This window comes from Poecilia reticulata, linkage group LG3, assembly GCF_000633615.1.
Source record: "Poecilia reticulata strain Guanapo linkage group LG3, Guppy_female_1.0+MT, whole genome shotgun sequence".
Classification (NCBI taxonomy): domain Eukaryota; kingdom Metazoa; phylum Chordata; class Actinopteri; order Cyprinodontiformes; family Poeciliidae; genus Poecilia; species Poecilia reticulata.
The window spans coordinates 6762792-6780382 of NC_024333.1; the positions used below are offsets into that span (position 1 = coordinate 6762792).

The 17591-nt window shown below is 41.6% G+C and overlaps 1 protein-coding gene across 4 annotated transcripts in view; it reads right to left on the reverse strand.

Moving 5' to 3' along the window:
• The window catches only part of igdcc4 (immunoglobulin superfamily, DCC subclass, member 4), a 58482-nt gene that overhangs the window by 12272 nt on the left and 28619 nt on the right, over positions 1-17591 (reverse strand). The window contains exons 3-14 of one of the 4 annotated variants that reach the window (XM_017304131.1): positions 14815-14956; positions 12158-12297; positions 6925-7059; positions 6220-6372; positions 5488-5898; positions 5239-5403; positions 4626-4763; positions 2754-2936; positions 1903-2115; positions 1643-1762; positions 1343-1526; positions 342-469 (exon numbers count right to left, since the gene is read on the reverse strand). In XM_017304131.1, the coding sequence (XP_017159620.1) occupies positions 342-469; positions 1343-1526; positions 1643-1762; positions 1903-2115; positions 2754-2936; positions 4626-4763; positions 5239-5403; positions 5488-5898; positions 6220-6372; positions 6925-7059; positions 12158-12297; positions 14815-14956 (2112 nt within the window). The remainder of the gene's footprint in view (positions 1-341; positions 470-1342; positions 1527-1642; positions 1763-1902; positions 2116-2753; positions 2937-4625; positions 4764-5238; positions 5404-5487; positions 5899-6219; positions 6373-6924; positions 7060-12157; positions 12298-14814; positions 14957-17591) is intronic. The other 3 variants (XM_008404757.2, XM_017304132.1, XM_008404758.2) reach the window with 3 other exon arrangements.

A 17591-nucleotide genomic window follows, 5' to 3' on the forward strand; every position in this document is an offset into this window, starting at 1 on the left:
AGGTACACACAGTGCAGATTATTCGGGCCTCCAAAAAAAAGAGCAAGGTGAACTTTTCTTTTACTGGAACAGAAAAAAAGATGAACTTCAAAAAAAAAAAAAAAAAAAAAAAAAAACACCAACTCTGTCACTTGCTGCTTCTCATCAAGAAACATTATCAACTGAATTTCTTTCATCAACTCGCTCAAAGGAAGCTGCGGATGAGTGTTGGCGTCAAAGAGAGCCAAAAAAGAAAACAATTTAAATAAATAGCTGAGACTTTTTAAAAAATGTATTTTTCCACCAAGTGCATGCAAGACAGTTCATACTTGTCGTATTTGTACTGCTCTGGCGATACTCACGGTCAGGCAGGGTGGCCTCCACCACAGTGCTGCTGAAGGGTCCTGCAGTGTTCACTCCATTAGACCGCACTGCCAGCTCATAGTGGGTAAAAGGCCTCAGTCCCCTGAGCAGGATCTCCAAAGAAGAACTGCAGAACATCAACAAGTCAGTCAACGACCGTAACATGTGCTGCATAGCTTTCATGTTTTCTCTCCTCACACAAAACCTTTAATGAATTCGAGTCTATAGTTGTTGGTATTTCTATGGAGCATTTTATTTGGTCAAAAATAAGTCTGAGCAATGTCTACATGATTTATAGACATCTAAGATAGAGCTGAGTGACATTTAGTGGAAAAAATTGTTTAGAATGAGTTTAGATGATCCTTAGAACTCAAAAGATGCATTTCTGCCAGCCCCATGTAGTTCGCTTTAATCAAAACTCTAATTTATTTGTCTAAAAACTCTGGTTTGTTTGGGGAGGTGTGAATGCGCACTCAAAGCAAACTCTGGCCTGACTAAAAACAGAGGTCTCGGTTCGGTTGAAGTGAACTCTGGCGCGGTTCGAATGCCAATTGAACCAAGCACCACTCCATCCAATCAGCATTTAACTGGAATGCCAATTGGTAGTTGCAGTTTCCTACGTCCCTCCAAAAGTAGGAAACTAACAAAAACAAAGGGAAAAAAGAGAAAAGAAAGGAAGACAAGTAGGGCAAAAAGTTGAAAGGGAAAGAGGGAGGCAAAGACAGAAGAGAGGAAGAAGGATAAAGAGAACTTCACTTGCTAGGAAACAATCGCATCCTCTAGGGAACAAGTTTAAGTCACATCTAAAGTCTTTATTTTTGTGACTTATGTGCAACTTGAGTCAAAGTCTCAAACATGAAATCCCAATCTCTCTCCTTAAATTTGTTCTACATGCAGCCAAGTGGAATAACTTTTCAAACACATTTGGACATATAAAAATTGTAACCTTTATTTTAACAATACTGAAAACTGTTTCAGACACTCATCCTGATCTTCCCACCTGGTGTAATAAGAGACCAGAGAGGCGTTGGTGGTTCCTGCCGGGCTGCAGCGCACTGTGTAGTTGATGATGCGCACGTTGATGAACCGAGGTTTCTCCCAGCGGAGCCAGACAGAGGTGGAGCTGTTGGCCGTAGCTTGGACGCTGCTGGGGGGCAGCGGAGGGGACGAGGACGGCCCAGAAGCTGCAAACACAAGCATGCGATCAACTCCCTTGAATGCCAGAAAGTGCAAATGTTATTCTGGCGTTATCAACATGGAGACGTCACATTGGGTTATTTTACTGTTTAGAGATGCATGCCTCTAAAGGAAGTCTTACGTCTACCGTGGATTTTATCCGTCCTTCCCTTCCACACTGCAGCCACTCCATCTTTTTGCTTGTCGAATGCCCAGACCCTCACCTCATACTGCCGGTCAGGAACTAATAAAACGCAGAAGAAAAACCCAGAGAGACGTACTTTGAAAGTAGCGTTTCATTTTCTCTGACCAATACGAGACGAATATATAAAGATCTGTCAAAAACAGCGTATTGTTAGATTTTAGAAACAATTAACATCTTACCGAGCCCCGTCAGCAGGTGATGCCTCGCCTTCTTCCGAAGCCTGATGGTGTGTGTGTGCGACGTTCTGTCTCTGGTGGAGAAACCGTCAGTTTCTGCTTCCCGATAGGAGAGCTTGTAGCCAGAAACCAGCGTGTGATTCGGTGAGGGTTGCCATGTCACATTCAGAGTGGTCACTCTGGTTCTGACCTTCAGCTCAGAAGGAGCAAAAATCACTGGAAAAAGATTTTATTTAAAAAAATAAAATGTGAATATTAGCCCATTACAACACTTTCCCCCTTCAACTCAGCTCGTTGAAATATGCTAGTACAACTTTTAAAATATATTGTTTTGATTTTTACACTATTTGTGTGATCGGTTTGAGCCAAAATTCAAATTGAGTTATCAATTTGGTTAACTGCTCAGCCCTGTTATGGCGGTTCCAGCTGTTTATCATCTTCTGATTGACAACAGTTTTTTTAAACTGAGTTTAGGTCGGGTGAGATCGCTGTCCACTCAAGCTGAGTGATAAAGTACATTATAATTTACCAGAGGGACCAGGTGCCAAATCTAGTTAGAAAATTAAAAATAAAGAATTTGAAGCATGAAATGCTCTCAAACCTCCTGGTAGATGGATGACCTAACATTATTAAAACATTGTTTTTATTTCATTTATTGCCATAAATCAAGACTGTTTCTTTAGTTTTTTGAGTATAACAGCTATGAGCCTCTAAACTGAGGAAATATTTAATATTTAAAAGCCTTCTGTGTGACATGTCGCCTACTTTTTGTATCTCATGGGTTTTTTAAAGTGACATATGAAGTAATTATTGTATTGCAAATGGGGACACGAGTGAGCCATGCACTGTCCTACCTGTGCTGTTGTCACTGGGGCCATTGCGAACTACTGTTTGCTGCTGGACCCACTCAGACGGAACACCGAAGCCCACAGCGGTTCCAGCAGCTATCCTCAGTCGGTAAACCTGGTTTGGGTGCAGCTCCCTGAGCATGAACTGAGTCTCGTTGCCTCTCAGCTCCACTGAGAACACAGTGTTCTCTGTTGAAAACACAGAGCACAGAGCCACAGCGGCTTTTGAAAGAGACAGTGGACAGGTACTGTTTTTTTTTTTTTCATTATTGTCTTGCAATAGAGAACTGTGCAAATTATTTCTAAAATAGATGTGCTGTTTCTGCTTTATATTATCTATGGAAAATTGTTATGGAAATAAACTCCATAGAGAATTGGACTGATAAAACTAATCAACCTGTAACAAAAAGAAGTCAGTTTAATTGTTAATGTTCTGCATCTCAGAAAAAAAATAAAAATAAAAAATCTTCCACTGGATAGGGTTTGCATTGTTCCAGATACGCACATGGTTGTCTGGAAATATGTTAGGAGATTTATGATGAAGTATGAACTTTTAATGAAAATGTTTATAGTACCATCTACTGCAGTGACGTGCGGTGAGGTTCGTAGCTGGTGAGGCACCGACTTAATTATAATCGGATTTACAAATCTAAACCCCCTGCATGTTATTGTTTACATAAGGAAATTTCGCGCAAGCGTACAATGCTGAACGGCAAAAAGTCTATTCTTTAACATGTGATTCTTAGCCGCGCCGCCGCTGCAGAATAATTCCGTTATCTCAATCAAACTTAGACATGTAGATATAATTAATTTTGCGCTGTGCTTAACAGCAAAGGGAGAAACCGTTAAAGTACAACTCAAAACCACGTCTTTCTTGCTCTCTGTATCAGCGCAGCTTCTGTATGGCTAGATCGCTGTTACTGTCTCTTACTCTGCAGTTGTGGAGTCACAATGTCTGGGTTCATGAGCGCCCCCTGCGATGAGGCAAGAGAACTGCCTGCCTCACCTCGAATCTGTTCTCTGCTGTTTTTGATCGCTCCTTAGCACACGAAGAAACACGTTACATACATAGTTGGTTACAATAAAAACACAGTACATTAAATCCATAAACTAAATTATGGAAAAGCTGTTCATACATTAAATGTTTTTAACCATTTTATTGGCGACGTACAGACAGGAGGAGCATGCTCTCATAGAGTGGCAACTGGTGCAGTTAGCGAGAGGTTGCGCAATCCCAGGTGAGGCTCAGTTCGCTGCTGCCAGCTGAATAAAATAACATCAGATTTGGTTAAATTAAATGAAAAATAGGTACTTTATAGTACAAACCACAGGGTGAAAATATCTTTATAAATGATTTTATTATTATATATTATCTTTCCATGATGACAGGTGAGGCTCTGCCTCACCTGCCTCCCCTGACTGCACGTCACTGACCTACCGTATAGGCATATAAGTTATTCTAATGGCAACACTTTTAATGCGTTACTTATGGTGTGGTCGATGTGTGCAGGGACCCAGAGCGATTTTAATTTCATGTCTTATTTCACCGCAATTGTGAAATTCTGTTCTTTTCTGTGACATTAACATAATTTGTAATGGAAACCCAACAATAAGGCAAACTCATTTTAATTTGATCAATAGTAGTATTAAATAATATTAAAGTGTAAACACTGTTCTGCAAATTCTTAACTCTTGACATGCTAGGACTTCATGTGAGAGGGTGGGGACCAGGGACGGACTCAGTAGGTCGAGCTTGGAACCCGTATATAACTGCTCGCAGTTCTAATTATTATTGCTACGTTCCACAGATTAGTTTTCAGTAATTCTCAGTGGGTCACAAAAAAGTGTCGAGCTCGTCACTCTGTGAAGATTACTCACTCTGATCCAGCGCACTGTAATCAACGCGGTAGCGGGTAACAGCCCCTCGGCTGTGCTGTGAAGTCAGCGGCTGCCACACCAGCCTGATGTCAGTGGGGGACGTGCTGGCGACGGAGAGCTGAGGAGGTGCGCTAGGAACTACGAGTGGAAAGGAGGAGACAAGCCAAGCTAGTTGCCATGCACAGTGAGTCCAAAAATGTTGATAAGAGTTTGACAACACAGCAGCGTTGAAAAAAAAAAATCCGATCCATTTGTAGAAGCAAAATGAAACTGAAAAACAGAATGTGAACTTCATTTTGCCAGTGAAGTAACTACAAAATTGAAAGCATTTTTGCATGGGTAGCATTGATCATTTGCGAAGACCTGCAGCTGAACATATGCTACATGGTTTAGTTAAGATCCGTTTGTGTTCCCAATCCTGGTTAAATTCGCTAATTGCTGTCCACCTCTGAGTACACCTGAATCACTCAGATGCAGCTGGAACACAAACACGTCTTAAAACATGCAGGATGCTTGCTTTTCAGTCCAAGCGCAGAATGACCTTACTTTGTAATTTTTTGCTTCATTTATGAGTTTAGTTTCATTTGCCTTTTATGAAGGTTGAAGTACTCACCGTCCTCAAGCATCTCTATGGTTATAGGCAGTGATGGAGGACTGGCTCCCATGGGCGAATACGCCACCACAAAGAAAGTGTAGGCAGTATGGGGGAGGAGCTCTTTGACGAGATACTCTGTGGTGTCGTTGCTAACTGCAAACGAAGAGTCCTGATTATCTGACCCTAAAAAGAATAAAATTGATATCAAATATGTGGATTTTTTTTTTTTTTTAACTCCTTACCACATCCGCTTAAAAAAAACCAAACCTGCGGTGAGTTGGTAGTGCACGGAATAGGCAATGATTTGGTCTGTGTTGTATTCGGGTTTCTCCCAGGAGAGCAGGGCTGTTGTGCTGGAGTACGGTGTAGCAGTCAGGTGGCGAGGGAGGCTGGGGAGACCTTCCTTCACGATGACCGTCAGCCTGGCCGTGGCGCAGGCTGTCCCGAGCCCGTTTTCGGCGATGCACTGATAGTAGCCCGCGTCCTCCAGAGCCAGCTGGTTGATGAGCAGGACCCCAGGGCTTTGCACCTTCATCCGTCTGAAGGACCTAATGGGCTGGCCGTTCTTCAGCCAGTGCAGCACTGGGAAAGGTTCCCCAGAACTGTTGCACAGAAACCTAGCGGTGTTCCCCCTGGAGAGGGACACAGACTCCGGGGGATGCACAATCACCGGAGGGGCTGTTCAAAGAAGAAAGTGGAGAATCCTTCAGAGTTGTAGCTCAAATCCAGACTGCATTTGTAAAGAAGAGCTTAGAAATCCTTGTTATGCACACACACAGACAAAAAATAATCTATTTTGCATTCCACTCTTTCAAAATATCATGCTTACTTGTTTGGGACAAAGATGCATTTTTTAAAATTTACCCATTTAATTAATGCTTTAAATTACATTAGGCCTTTAACACTGAAGATGTTTATGGGGACTATCCTCACTCAATCATCTCTCAGAAATGTCTCAAGGTAAAAGTCAGCATATAAATGGTGTAACATTACTCTTACCAGCAACGTGCAGCTCAGCAGCAGCAAAGACAAACTCTCTAGTTTTGGGCTTGTTGGCTCGGCAGACGTAGACGCCGGCATGGTGACGCCTCGTGTCCCTAATCACCAGGTTTGTTGCCAGGACGATCACGTCTGTGGAAATAGGCTTTCCGTCTGATCAAAAAAGACAAAGCGATGTGGAGCGTCAGCACAAGAGAAACTGCTGCTGGTAACTGACAGGAGCAGAGGTCTTTATTTCAGTCTTACAGATGCCAGAGAAACGTTACAAAAAGGAAATGCTTTGAAGAACACGGGACATTGGATAGGAAACCTCACAAAGTGACCGACGAGGCTCTCTGTGTTCGCAGAGATGTCTAGATGCAGTATTAACAACCACACTCTTAAAATAAGCATGTGGTTATTTTAAAGTCCTGACTTTCTTACCGGTTAGGAAAACATGTCCAAGTTACTGCAAACAGGCAAATTTACAACTTCTCATCTCACCAGCAAAGTTTAAAGAAAGAGAATAAGGTTAGGCTTAGGTTTGGGTGGTTAAGGTTTAATTTGGTGTTGGTGTTACACCATGAAAAAGGAAAGGTCTAGCAGGCACTGAAGCCTTAGGGCATTGAATGACACTAAGCGGACTAGACGGGTAGCACCAGAAGCTGTGAATAAAATAAATTTCCACTCACTTTCAAAGTAAGTGGAAATCTTTGAAAGTCTTACCTTGCCTGCTCCATGACACCAGTGGTTTTGGCTGGCCTTGTGCCACACACTCCATCACAGCAGGATGGCCGAGCACCACCGTGGCATTCTGGGGTGGCGCAACAATCACAACTGGGCCTGGGCTGTCAATGGAGCCTGTAACAAAACAATAGTTTATCTAGTTTATATACTTTGGATGAACATTATTATACCACTTTTTAGACTCCTGTTCTTCCAACCCAGAAATGAAATTAGACCAGAGGATACTTAGCAACACTGAATATGAGCACCTAGTTTACATACTTTAGATCAACATTAGATTATTTTTCTTCTTTTGCTCTTTCGTTTGATTTGTTATTTCATTTGTATTTCCTTTTAATTCCTGTAAAGCACTTTGTATAACCTTGTTGCTGAAAATGTGCTATATAAATAAAATTACCTTTACTTTTAATATCGGAGTACACTTCAATGTAAGTATTGCAAAGACAAGATCTTATGCTTTAAATTTGGTGTAAAATGTTTGTAATGTTTCAGTCTAGAACTGCTAACGTAACCCAATTTAATATTTCTTTCCACTGGACATGTGAGTGATAACAAAAGACTTCTTCATTCAGAGTTATGTACTTGCAACTTAGCTCAACAGATTCAATGAACCACTACCTGAAAGGCAGAAACAGGAGAAACAGGAGGTGGTGTGTTAGTGACGATGACACCTGATAGTGCAGAGTATTTGGCCAGAAGGTCGAGCCGAAGAGAAGATTACACAGAAGAATAAGGCTTTTCAAAGGCCCCAAAAGGTAAACCTTTATATCAGGTCATAGAACGGTTTCAGTTATCCAATGGAGGAACTCTGCTCTTCCTTAGCGACAAAGAATGCTATTCAACAAAAAATGTCTTCATGGGTTTAATAAGCGCTTGTTTCTTGATCACACCAAAGTCGCTGAGATCCAGCAAGTGTTAATGAAAGGAATAATCTCAGCAAAAACGGTCTTGCATACTGTAAACACATTACGCATTAATCATTGATATTACGTGCAGCAAACCTTGGTGATGCAAAAGGCTTTAAGTGGGTCATGCTGCCTTTGCAACAACTTTCTAGCAGAGGGTGCCTACAAAGTGATGGATCTGATAGGTGTGGGTGTAGTGCCCCGCCAAAAATAGAAGCCGTAGCAGAAAACAGACCGGAGAAAAACAATGAAAACCTCTGGCAGTGCCTGTTAATGTGTTAGGTTTTCCTCAGCTTCTGAGGTATTTCCGTCTATTACTTCAACACAAAACTGCTGAAGCGTTCCTGTGGGCGTTGAGCTATTCCATTCATGGCGCTGAAACGGAGAGAGGCGATAGCTTTAAATCTGACAGAGGTTTAATGTAAACAGACAGCATTGCCAAGTGCCTCCGTGAAGTTTTGAAAGCAGCGAGCCATTTTCCAGGAAAACTTGAAAACATGACCTCTCTGCAGTTGCAGATGAAGAGGTGCATTGATTCATGCAAGTCAAAGCACTAAATGCTGAACAAATCTCTGAAAGGCACAGAGTGTAGGACTGTTTTCAACACTCTATTCCAAATCACGCTATTGATTTTGCCTCGGTTTAAGGTAAAGGAAATCAGCGCTATTGTCCCTGTGACAGAAAAAGCAACTGAAACATGCCTCTGTGTCTACCGGACTCCGGCACTTAAAATGTCTTAGTAGCTTTAAAATGTACCTCTCAACATATCTCAGGCCTCTACAGTCTGCATATTTTGTCAGCCTTTGCAAAAATGATGCAGTCAACAACAGCAAACTGTATTTATGTGCCGCTTTATCCCACCTACAGCAGAACTAACTTGGAGAACAAAATCAGCTGTGCCATGGTTCTGTTTTTTTGTCACCTGAGAGTTCAACACATTCTCACTTTATAACTTAATTTTAGAGTTACACTCAGTCAAGTCAATCAAAAATATCCCAGAGTTCCTCAGGGATGTGTGCTCAGTTCTTTGCTCTTTACTCTGCTGACAAATGACTGAACTCACCTAATTTGCCACAAATCAACTCTTCAGTAATGGAAACGATACAACTGTGGTTTGACTCATCAGCAACACTGTGTGGATGAGTGACTGCTCTTTACTGGCAAATGTCATTTTTATGTACTTATATTTTAAAAGTCTTTGCTGGGAGAACAGATGTGCACAACCTTGCAGTTGATTCTGACATATTTGGAGTTATTTTTTCTGTCGGTAGTGATTTGTCCCCTAAAAACCTCATGTGTAACTCCACCCTTGCTGAAGTGAGAAAGGCACGTATTGCTTTAGTTATTGTTCTGGGGTGTTTTGCGACCTTGTGGATGCATTATTGTAATATTTCTTTAGGCTAGCCACACCAGGAAGGTTCACTCCGATCCAATGATTTCTTTATTTGTTGCTCTCACTGTTCTTTGAAGGAATTACAAAGTCGTATAAATGTCTTTGCAATCCTTTGTGAACTAATAGATGTGATTTATGTTGTTTCTTGACGTATTTGAGATCAGGATGTATTTTGACATCTTCCTCTTTGCCCCTCTTGCTGAATCTATTTAAAGGGATTGGTTGATTGCGTGATTCAGGCAGTGATCAGGCCTCGGTGTGACTAGTGTAAGTCATTCTAAAAATGTTGTTAGTCAAGAAGGTAATTACATTTTACTCAGGGCCAGGTTGGTTTGGATAACTTCATTTCCATTTAATAAATATGATCATCATCTATGGTGGTTTTTGATTTACTTTGGTACATTTTGAAACACTTGAGTGTGGCCAAAAAGCAAAAAAAAAAAGAAGTTTAAATTTGTTTTAAACATCAACCTTTATTGTGACCGCCAATAGTTCACTCAATTGAATAACAACAGGAGACCGAGATCTTCAATAAGAAGAAAAAGCCAACAACCTGATAGAAGATGAATGTTGCCAATAAACCCTGGCAGAATAAAGACTTCTGGATATTTCAAGCAAAGTAGTGTTGAAGGACAAGCAATTAAGATGTAAATGACTCCTGTATGTAACAAGATTAATTTACACAGTAGCACAAAAAGTGGGTATGCAGCACATGCAACGCATAGGGGCGCAGCACCAGAGGGGGCGTCAAAACCCCGTCTGTAGGGGGCGGCGCGCCGATTATGTTTTCCCATACACTTCAGCACGCCTTATGCTCCGTCACCTCGCGCACGTGACGAGGTAAATGTGGCAAGTTTTACCCTTCACGTATCGTCGTCTGGGGGAGGGGGGTAGTAGAGCGAGCATATGTTTTCCACGCGCCATCAACCTTCCCTGTGGGGTGTGGGGGTGTGGGGGGGGATTTATGCTTTCGCATCCACCTGAATAATGTGTAGTTGCACCACTGCATTTACATCAAAGGTAAAGCTTTGCAAATGAAATGTTTTTGATAAGAGACCATGCATCGATAAGTCATTTGCCAAACTACTTGATTTTAAACCCCAAAAATTATATTATATATAAATGTAGCTAATAATCTTCTGCTTAAAATCGAACAGAGGTAGTAACGGCTTAAAATGCAAGGAAGTTGATCAAGGGTAAAAGGAATCGATAGCATTTTAAGTGGAATATGTTAAAACTTTGACTTTCTCTGTTCATATGTCCATCAGCCTTCATGCCTATTTTCATCAATGCCCTTTGACTTCTCCGCCTGCTCCAGTTTTGGACATGGCTGAAGAAACCCAGCAAGTAACACTACCCTCAGGAAACTCTTGACGCTCAAGTTCTTGGAATACTTTAGCTGATGGTCAACAACTCTCTATGGTATCGTCTGACCCGCGTAGGTATAGAAATAGATTCTTCCATGTCCAGAAGGTTCGTATTTGAGGCAGCTGAAACATGAACAATTTGTTAGACTTTGCATGAGCTAAATTAAAAAGTTCCTCAATCAAAACTGGGTGTCTGTTATTAGCCCCTAAGTTGTCTCAATTAATCATTATTACAGTGACGTGAAATGATACATTTCAGTTTAGTTAGACTCACCAAATGTAGTCATATGCAAGCTTTTTAAAACACATTCTTCAACAGGAGACATTTGCACGCATTTCCTTGTTATTTGGTAATGTCGTCATTAAGCCACTTTACAACTAAATAGCAAATATAATAATTAGGGTCACTTTCAATTGGAAGGTCCCTGCCCAAGTTTTAAATTCCTGAATGATGCTTTTAGATATTATTTCAATATATAATGTAGTTTTATTCTACATTATGATTGGTGAAACAACTTTGGTAATTGTCACCAGCTGAAAACAGGAAATGCTTAGTCTGAATTCATGTAAAATTGTGTGAGCCTATTTTGATCAAACATATGCAAACACATCCGGTTTGAGCTGCATGAGGCATCCAATTACATTAAACTGATTTACTTGAACTAATCTCATTTAAACGCACAGTTATTTCAAAAATCATATCCCCTGGTAACAGAAACTACAACACACAGCTACCCTATTAGATAAGGATATTACGCTCCCTGAATAATAAAACCAATACGTAGTTCTTAATTGTATTGTCAGCATGCAACCTTGCGTGTAGTGCCACAATAATGTGATTTGCTTAGATGGATGACCTCCCTGGTGCCTCAGTGTGAAACCAGAGGACAGCTCTCTGAGGATAAACTGAAGGTGAACAATTTCTCCTGAGTCACCTTGAGACGCAGAGCGCCGGGATATGAAACGTCGCTGCAACCGACACAGTGTTGATGTTCAGCCTGTTCAAGGAATAATATGGAGACTCAATCCATGCTGAGCTTTTTAGCTTTTTAGTAGCTCAGCAGTTTTATTGATCAGTTATATTGACAGTAATTGATATATATAAGTCAGAAGTAACTCTCGATGTTAGATATGATATCCAATAGGCACATAGTTTCCAGCAAGTGCTGACTGATAATTTTTTATTCTTAGTATGATTTTCTTTTTTTTTCCCCTCCTTCCTTGATTCTGTCGCCTCCCTTGCTGTGCTTTTGATTGTGTCAGAGACTTACTTGATTCCAGTCGTCTTATTTAGCTGCAGCCTAAAATGAGCAGCACGGCTCTCCAGTGGTGCCTGATTGTCCCACTTGGTCAAGCTGCCCTAGCTCTCCTAAATGCAATATTTCAACAGGGCATATTTTTTTACAAGCTACATTTCTTACAGTATCTCCTTTCACTCTATTCACCTACCTGGATTTTACCCAAGGACACTTAAAAGGAAAAAAATAAAGCTCCACTTGAACCAGGTTCCCTATTGAAACACAGCAAAGCAGAGCAGCAGACCTCACCTGTCGTGACAGTGAGTCTAGCTTCGCTGCTGACGTTCTTCCTGGCGGAATTGGATGCAACACAGCGGTAGAAGCCCTCATCCTCTTTAGTCACCTTCAGAATCTGCAGCACCCCATTAGGAAGAGAAATGAACCTGTTGCTCCAAAGGGAAAGCAAAAAAAAAAAAAGAAAAAAGAGAGAATACAATAAATGACTTAGTACACTGATCCATAAAGCAGCAGGCTGATGAACTCTACTGTTTTGTAGTTTTCCAAATTGTTTTTTCATGTAATGGAGATTTGACCTCACAGGACTTCAGTTACTAGTTGTACACTAAAACAGGCATTTATCTAACTGTGTGTGTTGGTCTCTCTTTTCTGGTGGAACAACCCTAACACACTGACACATGGACATGAAGCTGTGCTGTGATATCAGGCAACAAGATGTTAGCATGTTTCTCCAATGAGTCCCATTGGATTGATACCAGGGGGAAAACAAAGGATGATTAATACCTCCAACATGTTGTCCTTCTAATTAAACCATTTTTCCCCCTTTTTGGCAGGGTACCTTATCTTGTTGAACAAGGCTGTCTGTGAATGTCGTCTGAATGATAGGATGTGCATGACGTGCGATGCAATGGATTAAAGCAGTCATGGAGTCCCAGCGTCACTCTTAACCACTCTTAACCTTCCTCCCATACAGCATTCAGGCGCCACATGGTTCCCAAGTTAAGCAATGCACATGGGCCTGGGTTATAAGCAATTTGAGCTATAGTTGGTTGTTGGATCAGACCACACGAGCCAACCTTGCTGCTTGGATGCAACATTGAGCCTTGGCCCACCATGAACCACTGTTCCTTCCTTGAACCAGTTCTGGTTTGGATTCTACCCAAAGCAGAACAGCAAAAAGTCAACAAGAACTGCAGTTTAAGAGATGATCTGACCAAGTCAAAGCCTTAGGCTCGCCCATTTCTTCTGCTTCTACCTCATCGGGTTCCTGGAGAAAACATTCACTTAAATCAATCCCACCCGCTGGCAGGTGACAGCAAACATAACCAAACCACAGCTACCTTAGCGGACGCGAAGAGGATGTGAGAAAAGTTTAAAACAGAGGCTGATTAAGGAGAGACCGTGAATAGGACAAGCAAATAATAAGAAAAGATGAACATGATGAGCAAAGGAGAGGGTGAAGGTTAACGGCAATTGAGGACAAGGATATAATACCTAAGAGATGGCAGAGGGTCTGAGTAAGAAAAAAAATCACCTAAAAGCAAGAGGTAACAAAAGGAGAAAAAAAAAGCCTCTGTTTCATCAGCTATCCTTTGACTGATTTCTGCGAGAGGCCCATTAGTACGGCCTGGGGTGGGAGAACCACATTGCACCAATAAGACCTCTTAAGCAGCAAGCTGTCTGGAAGTCATGTTGCGATATAGCCGACATTAACAGTTCGATCTGCGTAATAAGACCGAAAAGAAATTCACTGACCCCAGGGCCACAGCAAAATGTCTTTTTCGTTAAGCCATAAATGAGAATATTTTTAAGAGTACTGGCAAGGGAGATCTTTTGAGGAGTCGCATATTTGAATATTATTATGTATCTTTCTTTTTTTTTTTCCTTTGAGCACATAGAAGACTATTAGAGACATGTTATGTTTCCACAAGAGTAATCTTCAGAGTCCCTTCTTAAACATGTCACTTTTAAAACAAGCCCTGCTCTCAGATGTCCCCATATATGCCGGTCCAGTTTTTGACCAAGAGAAAGAAAATAAATCCTCGACTCAGCTTTTAAAGGACTGTATTCAACGTCCCTGCTACATCACCCTAACACTGAGCTGTAGTGATGGAAAGAAACATGACCGTTCAATAGGAGCAGACAGTGACCAAGAGTCAAAGATAAGTGTTTTTCTCACTGTCAGCAAAGACATGCACAAACATATAAATGTCACAGGGTTACATTGTCTTGTTTTCACTGAGGTCGATCCCTCAGCAAATGTAGATCCACACTCGTTGCAGTGAACGCTATCATACTCTTTAAAATATGCTTGCTGATATTTATCATCTGGGGTACTACATGAGCAAAAGGAAACGTATACCATGTTTTATTTTGTAAAATTTTAAATCTGAATCCAAAAAAAAGAGTGTACCCTGCATTTCAGTGAATTTCATGGAACCTTTAGTTGCAAGTTGTTTGTGGTTGGTTTCTTGTAGTTTTGCACATCCAACAAAAATGTCAATTCTTCTTTGCAGAAAAGCTCTGCCTCTGTCCTGAGAGCAGTTCTAATGTTTTGCCATGAATTCTCAAGTAAATCCAGGTCTGGACTTTGACTGGGCCAGACAACGATAAGAAGCTAAACAATTTTGTTGTAACTTTGGCTGTATGTTTACTGACACTGTGCTAGATGGTGGATCTCTACACCTGTCTTTGGCACTACCCGAGTAAAATGGTCCACCATACTTTTTCAGATTTTTTTCCCCTAACGATTTATAAAAACCTGGACTCTCGTCCTTTGCACTTCAAAAGTATGTGCTACTCTGTGCTGGTCTATCGTGTAAAATCCAAATAAAATGTGTGACTGTAATGATACAAAATATTTTTTGCAAGGCACTGTGCAGATCTCCTTTTACCAACAGCATCTGCATGAGAATATGAAATGTACTTTGGCCTAACACACGGCTTACCTCGTCTCGTCAGTGAGAGTCACTTGGTCTTTTTGCCATGTTATGACAGCTGTGGGTACTCCCTCAATCTGGCACTCAAACCGAGCAGAACCCCCAGTGGTCACTGTTTGTGGTGACGGCTCCTCATAGAAGCTGGACAGACCTACGGAGGGAACAGCAGCAATAATGTATAACCCATTGAATGAGGTCAAACACCAATATAGGATCGATAATTGGTTGATTCATTGTCGTGTCATTAGTTGGTTTAAAACGGCAACATGGTCTCAAACAGTTTGGTGTCTCTTCAAACCATTTTGCAATTTCTATGACACAAGTTATAACTCACTTGTCTTTGCAGAGACCTTTAAAAGTACAGTTTTAATTTAAACAAAAATAATATGAGTGCCTGAGGAGTGATGTGAAGCACCAGATGGCAGCAGTGAGTAAAGTCAGTAAACCTTTGACCTCTTACCCCCCCCACATGCTGGTGGGGGTGAGAAGAATGAACAAAACAGCTCCAAGTGTCCCCCACCACTTCAGCTTTAGTCCTGACTGCGATGAAAAGTACGGGGGTGGATCAAAAGAGAGAAAACACATAAAGAAGATAGAGGTGAGAGACCAAAGCAGTTTGAAAAAAAAAAGTACAAGCCAGCAGAAAACTGAAAACTCTAATGTAGATAATGAAGCTTCTAGTTAAACTCACCCTACAACGGACTGTGAGAACAAACAGGGAGGCGTCCGGATGAGATTCTCAGACATTCTGTCAATTTCGGGGACAGATTCACTGTGTGAACAGATCTGCATAATTAATTCTGAACACATTTGTCCAACTTGATGTCAAAAGTGTTCAGCAGAACCACGCGTACAATGTTTGAGAAAACTTTCGAGCTATTCGCCTGCTGGCAGGTGTTTCAGTGTCTCACAGAAGACATCTTTCAAACACTTAGGACGATACTCAGATGTAGCTATTTAGTATTGTAGTGACCTCTAACATAAGGAAATGACCTACATAGCAGCGTACCAAGACATAAAACACTGCTGAGCAAAAAGAGCATTAAGGCTTGTTTCAGTTTTTCCAGAGCACATCTTGATGATCCCCAAGACTTTGGAGAAAACAATCTGTGGGACAAAAGCTGAACTGTTTGGAAGGTGTGTGTCGTAATGCATCTGGTGTAAACGTAGCGCCCCATTTCACACAGGGAACATCATACCAACAGTAAAACATGTGGTGGCAGCGTGATGGTCTGGGACTGTTTTGCTGCTGCAGGACCTGAATGCCTGGCCAAAACACACCACCTGGATGTCTGAGGCAAAACAAGATCAAGACTTTGGAGTGTCCTGGTCAAAGTCCTGACCTGAATCCTATTGAGATGCTGTGGCATGACCTTAAATAGTCCATGCCACCGCAAGTGGGCATGGACTTTTCCACTTCCGGTTGGCAAGTGGAAACGACCCACCGCAAGTCATCACAAACACTTGATTGTTATTATAAAAACTGCATTTTGTGTTGTCTTGTGTTGTATTTGACCAATAAGTAAATAGTTTATAAGGTCTGAAACAATGACGTGTGGCAAAATATGCACAAAAAAAATCCCAGAAAATTGTGAAAGTGGGGAACATTTCTTCACACCATTGCATCCAAACAATGAATGCATGTTCTAAATAAGAATACAAAACAGTTTCTATTGATTTTTGCAGCAGTATGAATCATTGTTGCTTTTTCAGTTTTAAGAAAACGTTTTGTCCTAAAACCAATGCAGTGAATCTGTGGTGTTATCACTCAAGGTTTATCAACATGAGAATCTCATCACAACAACTGCTGGCGCTAGCGACTCGCCGTCCGTCTGTCCGTTACGGCACTGAGAGACCAAAGTTTCCCGGTGTGTACACAAAGACTGAAGGACGTGTGGTAATAGTAGCAGAAGGGATCTGATTCATTTCAGAAAGATCCTGAGCTGCCAGCTTCAGAGGAGGCGTTGATGATTAACCCCTGGCACTTCCTGACACATCGCTCCGCACCGTAGCCTAAAATCCCAGAGTTCCGCATGATGTGCGGAACTGGCGCCTGACGAGATGCCAGACTGTCCGAGCGTGGGTGAGCTCGTGAGTCGCGGGGCTTTTGGGCAAAGCTGCTCTTTACCTCACAGTGTTCGGTCCGCGTCGGTGCCTGCAGACACACTCCTTGTGTTTACATTGGTGGATTAACTTTGTGTATCTCCTCTCTAACAGTGTGTGCACACGAGGGTGAATGACAGCAGATAAGCAAGGGTGCACAGCAGCAAATGTCAATGAAAAGAGAGCGAGAGGAGAGGGGGTTGTTCAAAGAGGGCCCTTTGCCCGTATCGCGATGGGACAATGGTGACTGGCCGGCCTTCCACAGTTTAAAAGTAGAACTGTGTACATCTTTTTTTTTTTTTTTAGAATCTCAGAATTTGAGATAAAATTCCACAGCAGATCCATCCGACACCCCAGTTATCACCCAATGTGGTTAAAAACTGACTCAGTGGTGACAACAAAGGTACGTTTTCATTGACGGTCTCACAATAAAGGCGACATTCCAAAACACAGCTATAAATTAGGATGGATTAGGCGTCCTGTAGTTGCAAAGCTCATAAAAATAAAAAAAGGTGCCAAATTGAGTTTATCCCCTTTTCTTTTTCTTGTCTGTCTTGACTTTCCCCCCCTGCTCTCTCCCTCTGTCTTTGTCTGTTCCTCTCTCTGTGCCCCACTCTTCGGCCCCTCGGCTATCAGATTGCAGCGTTTTTCCCCTCCCCTTGTGCAAGCAGATAATTCCACCC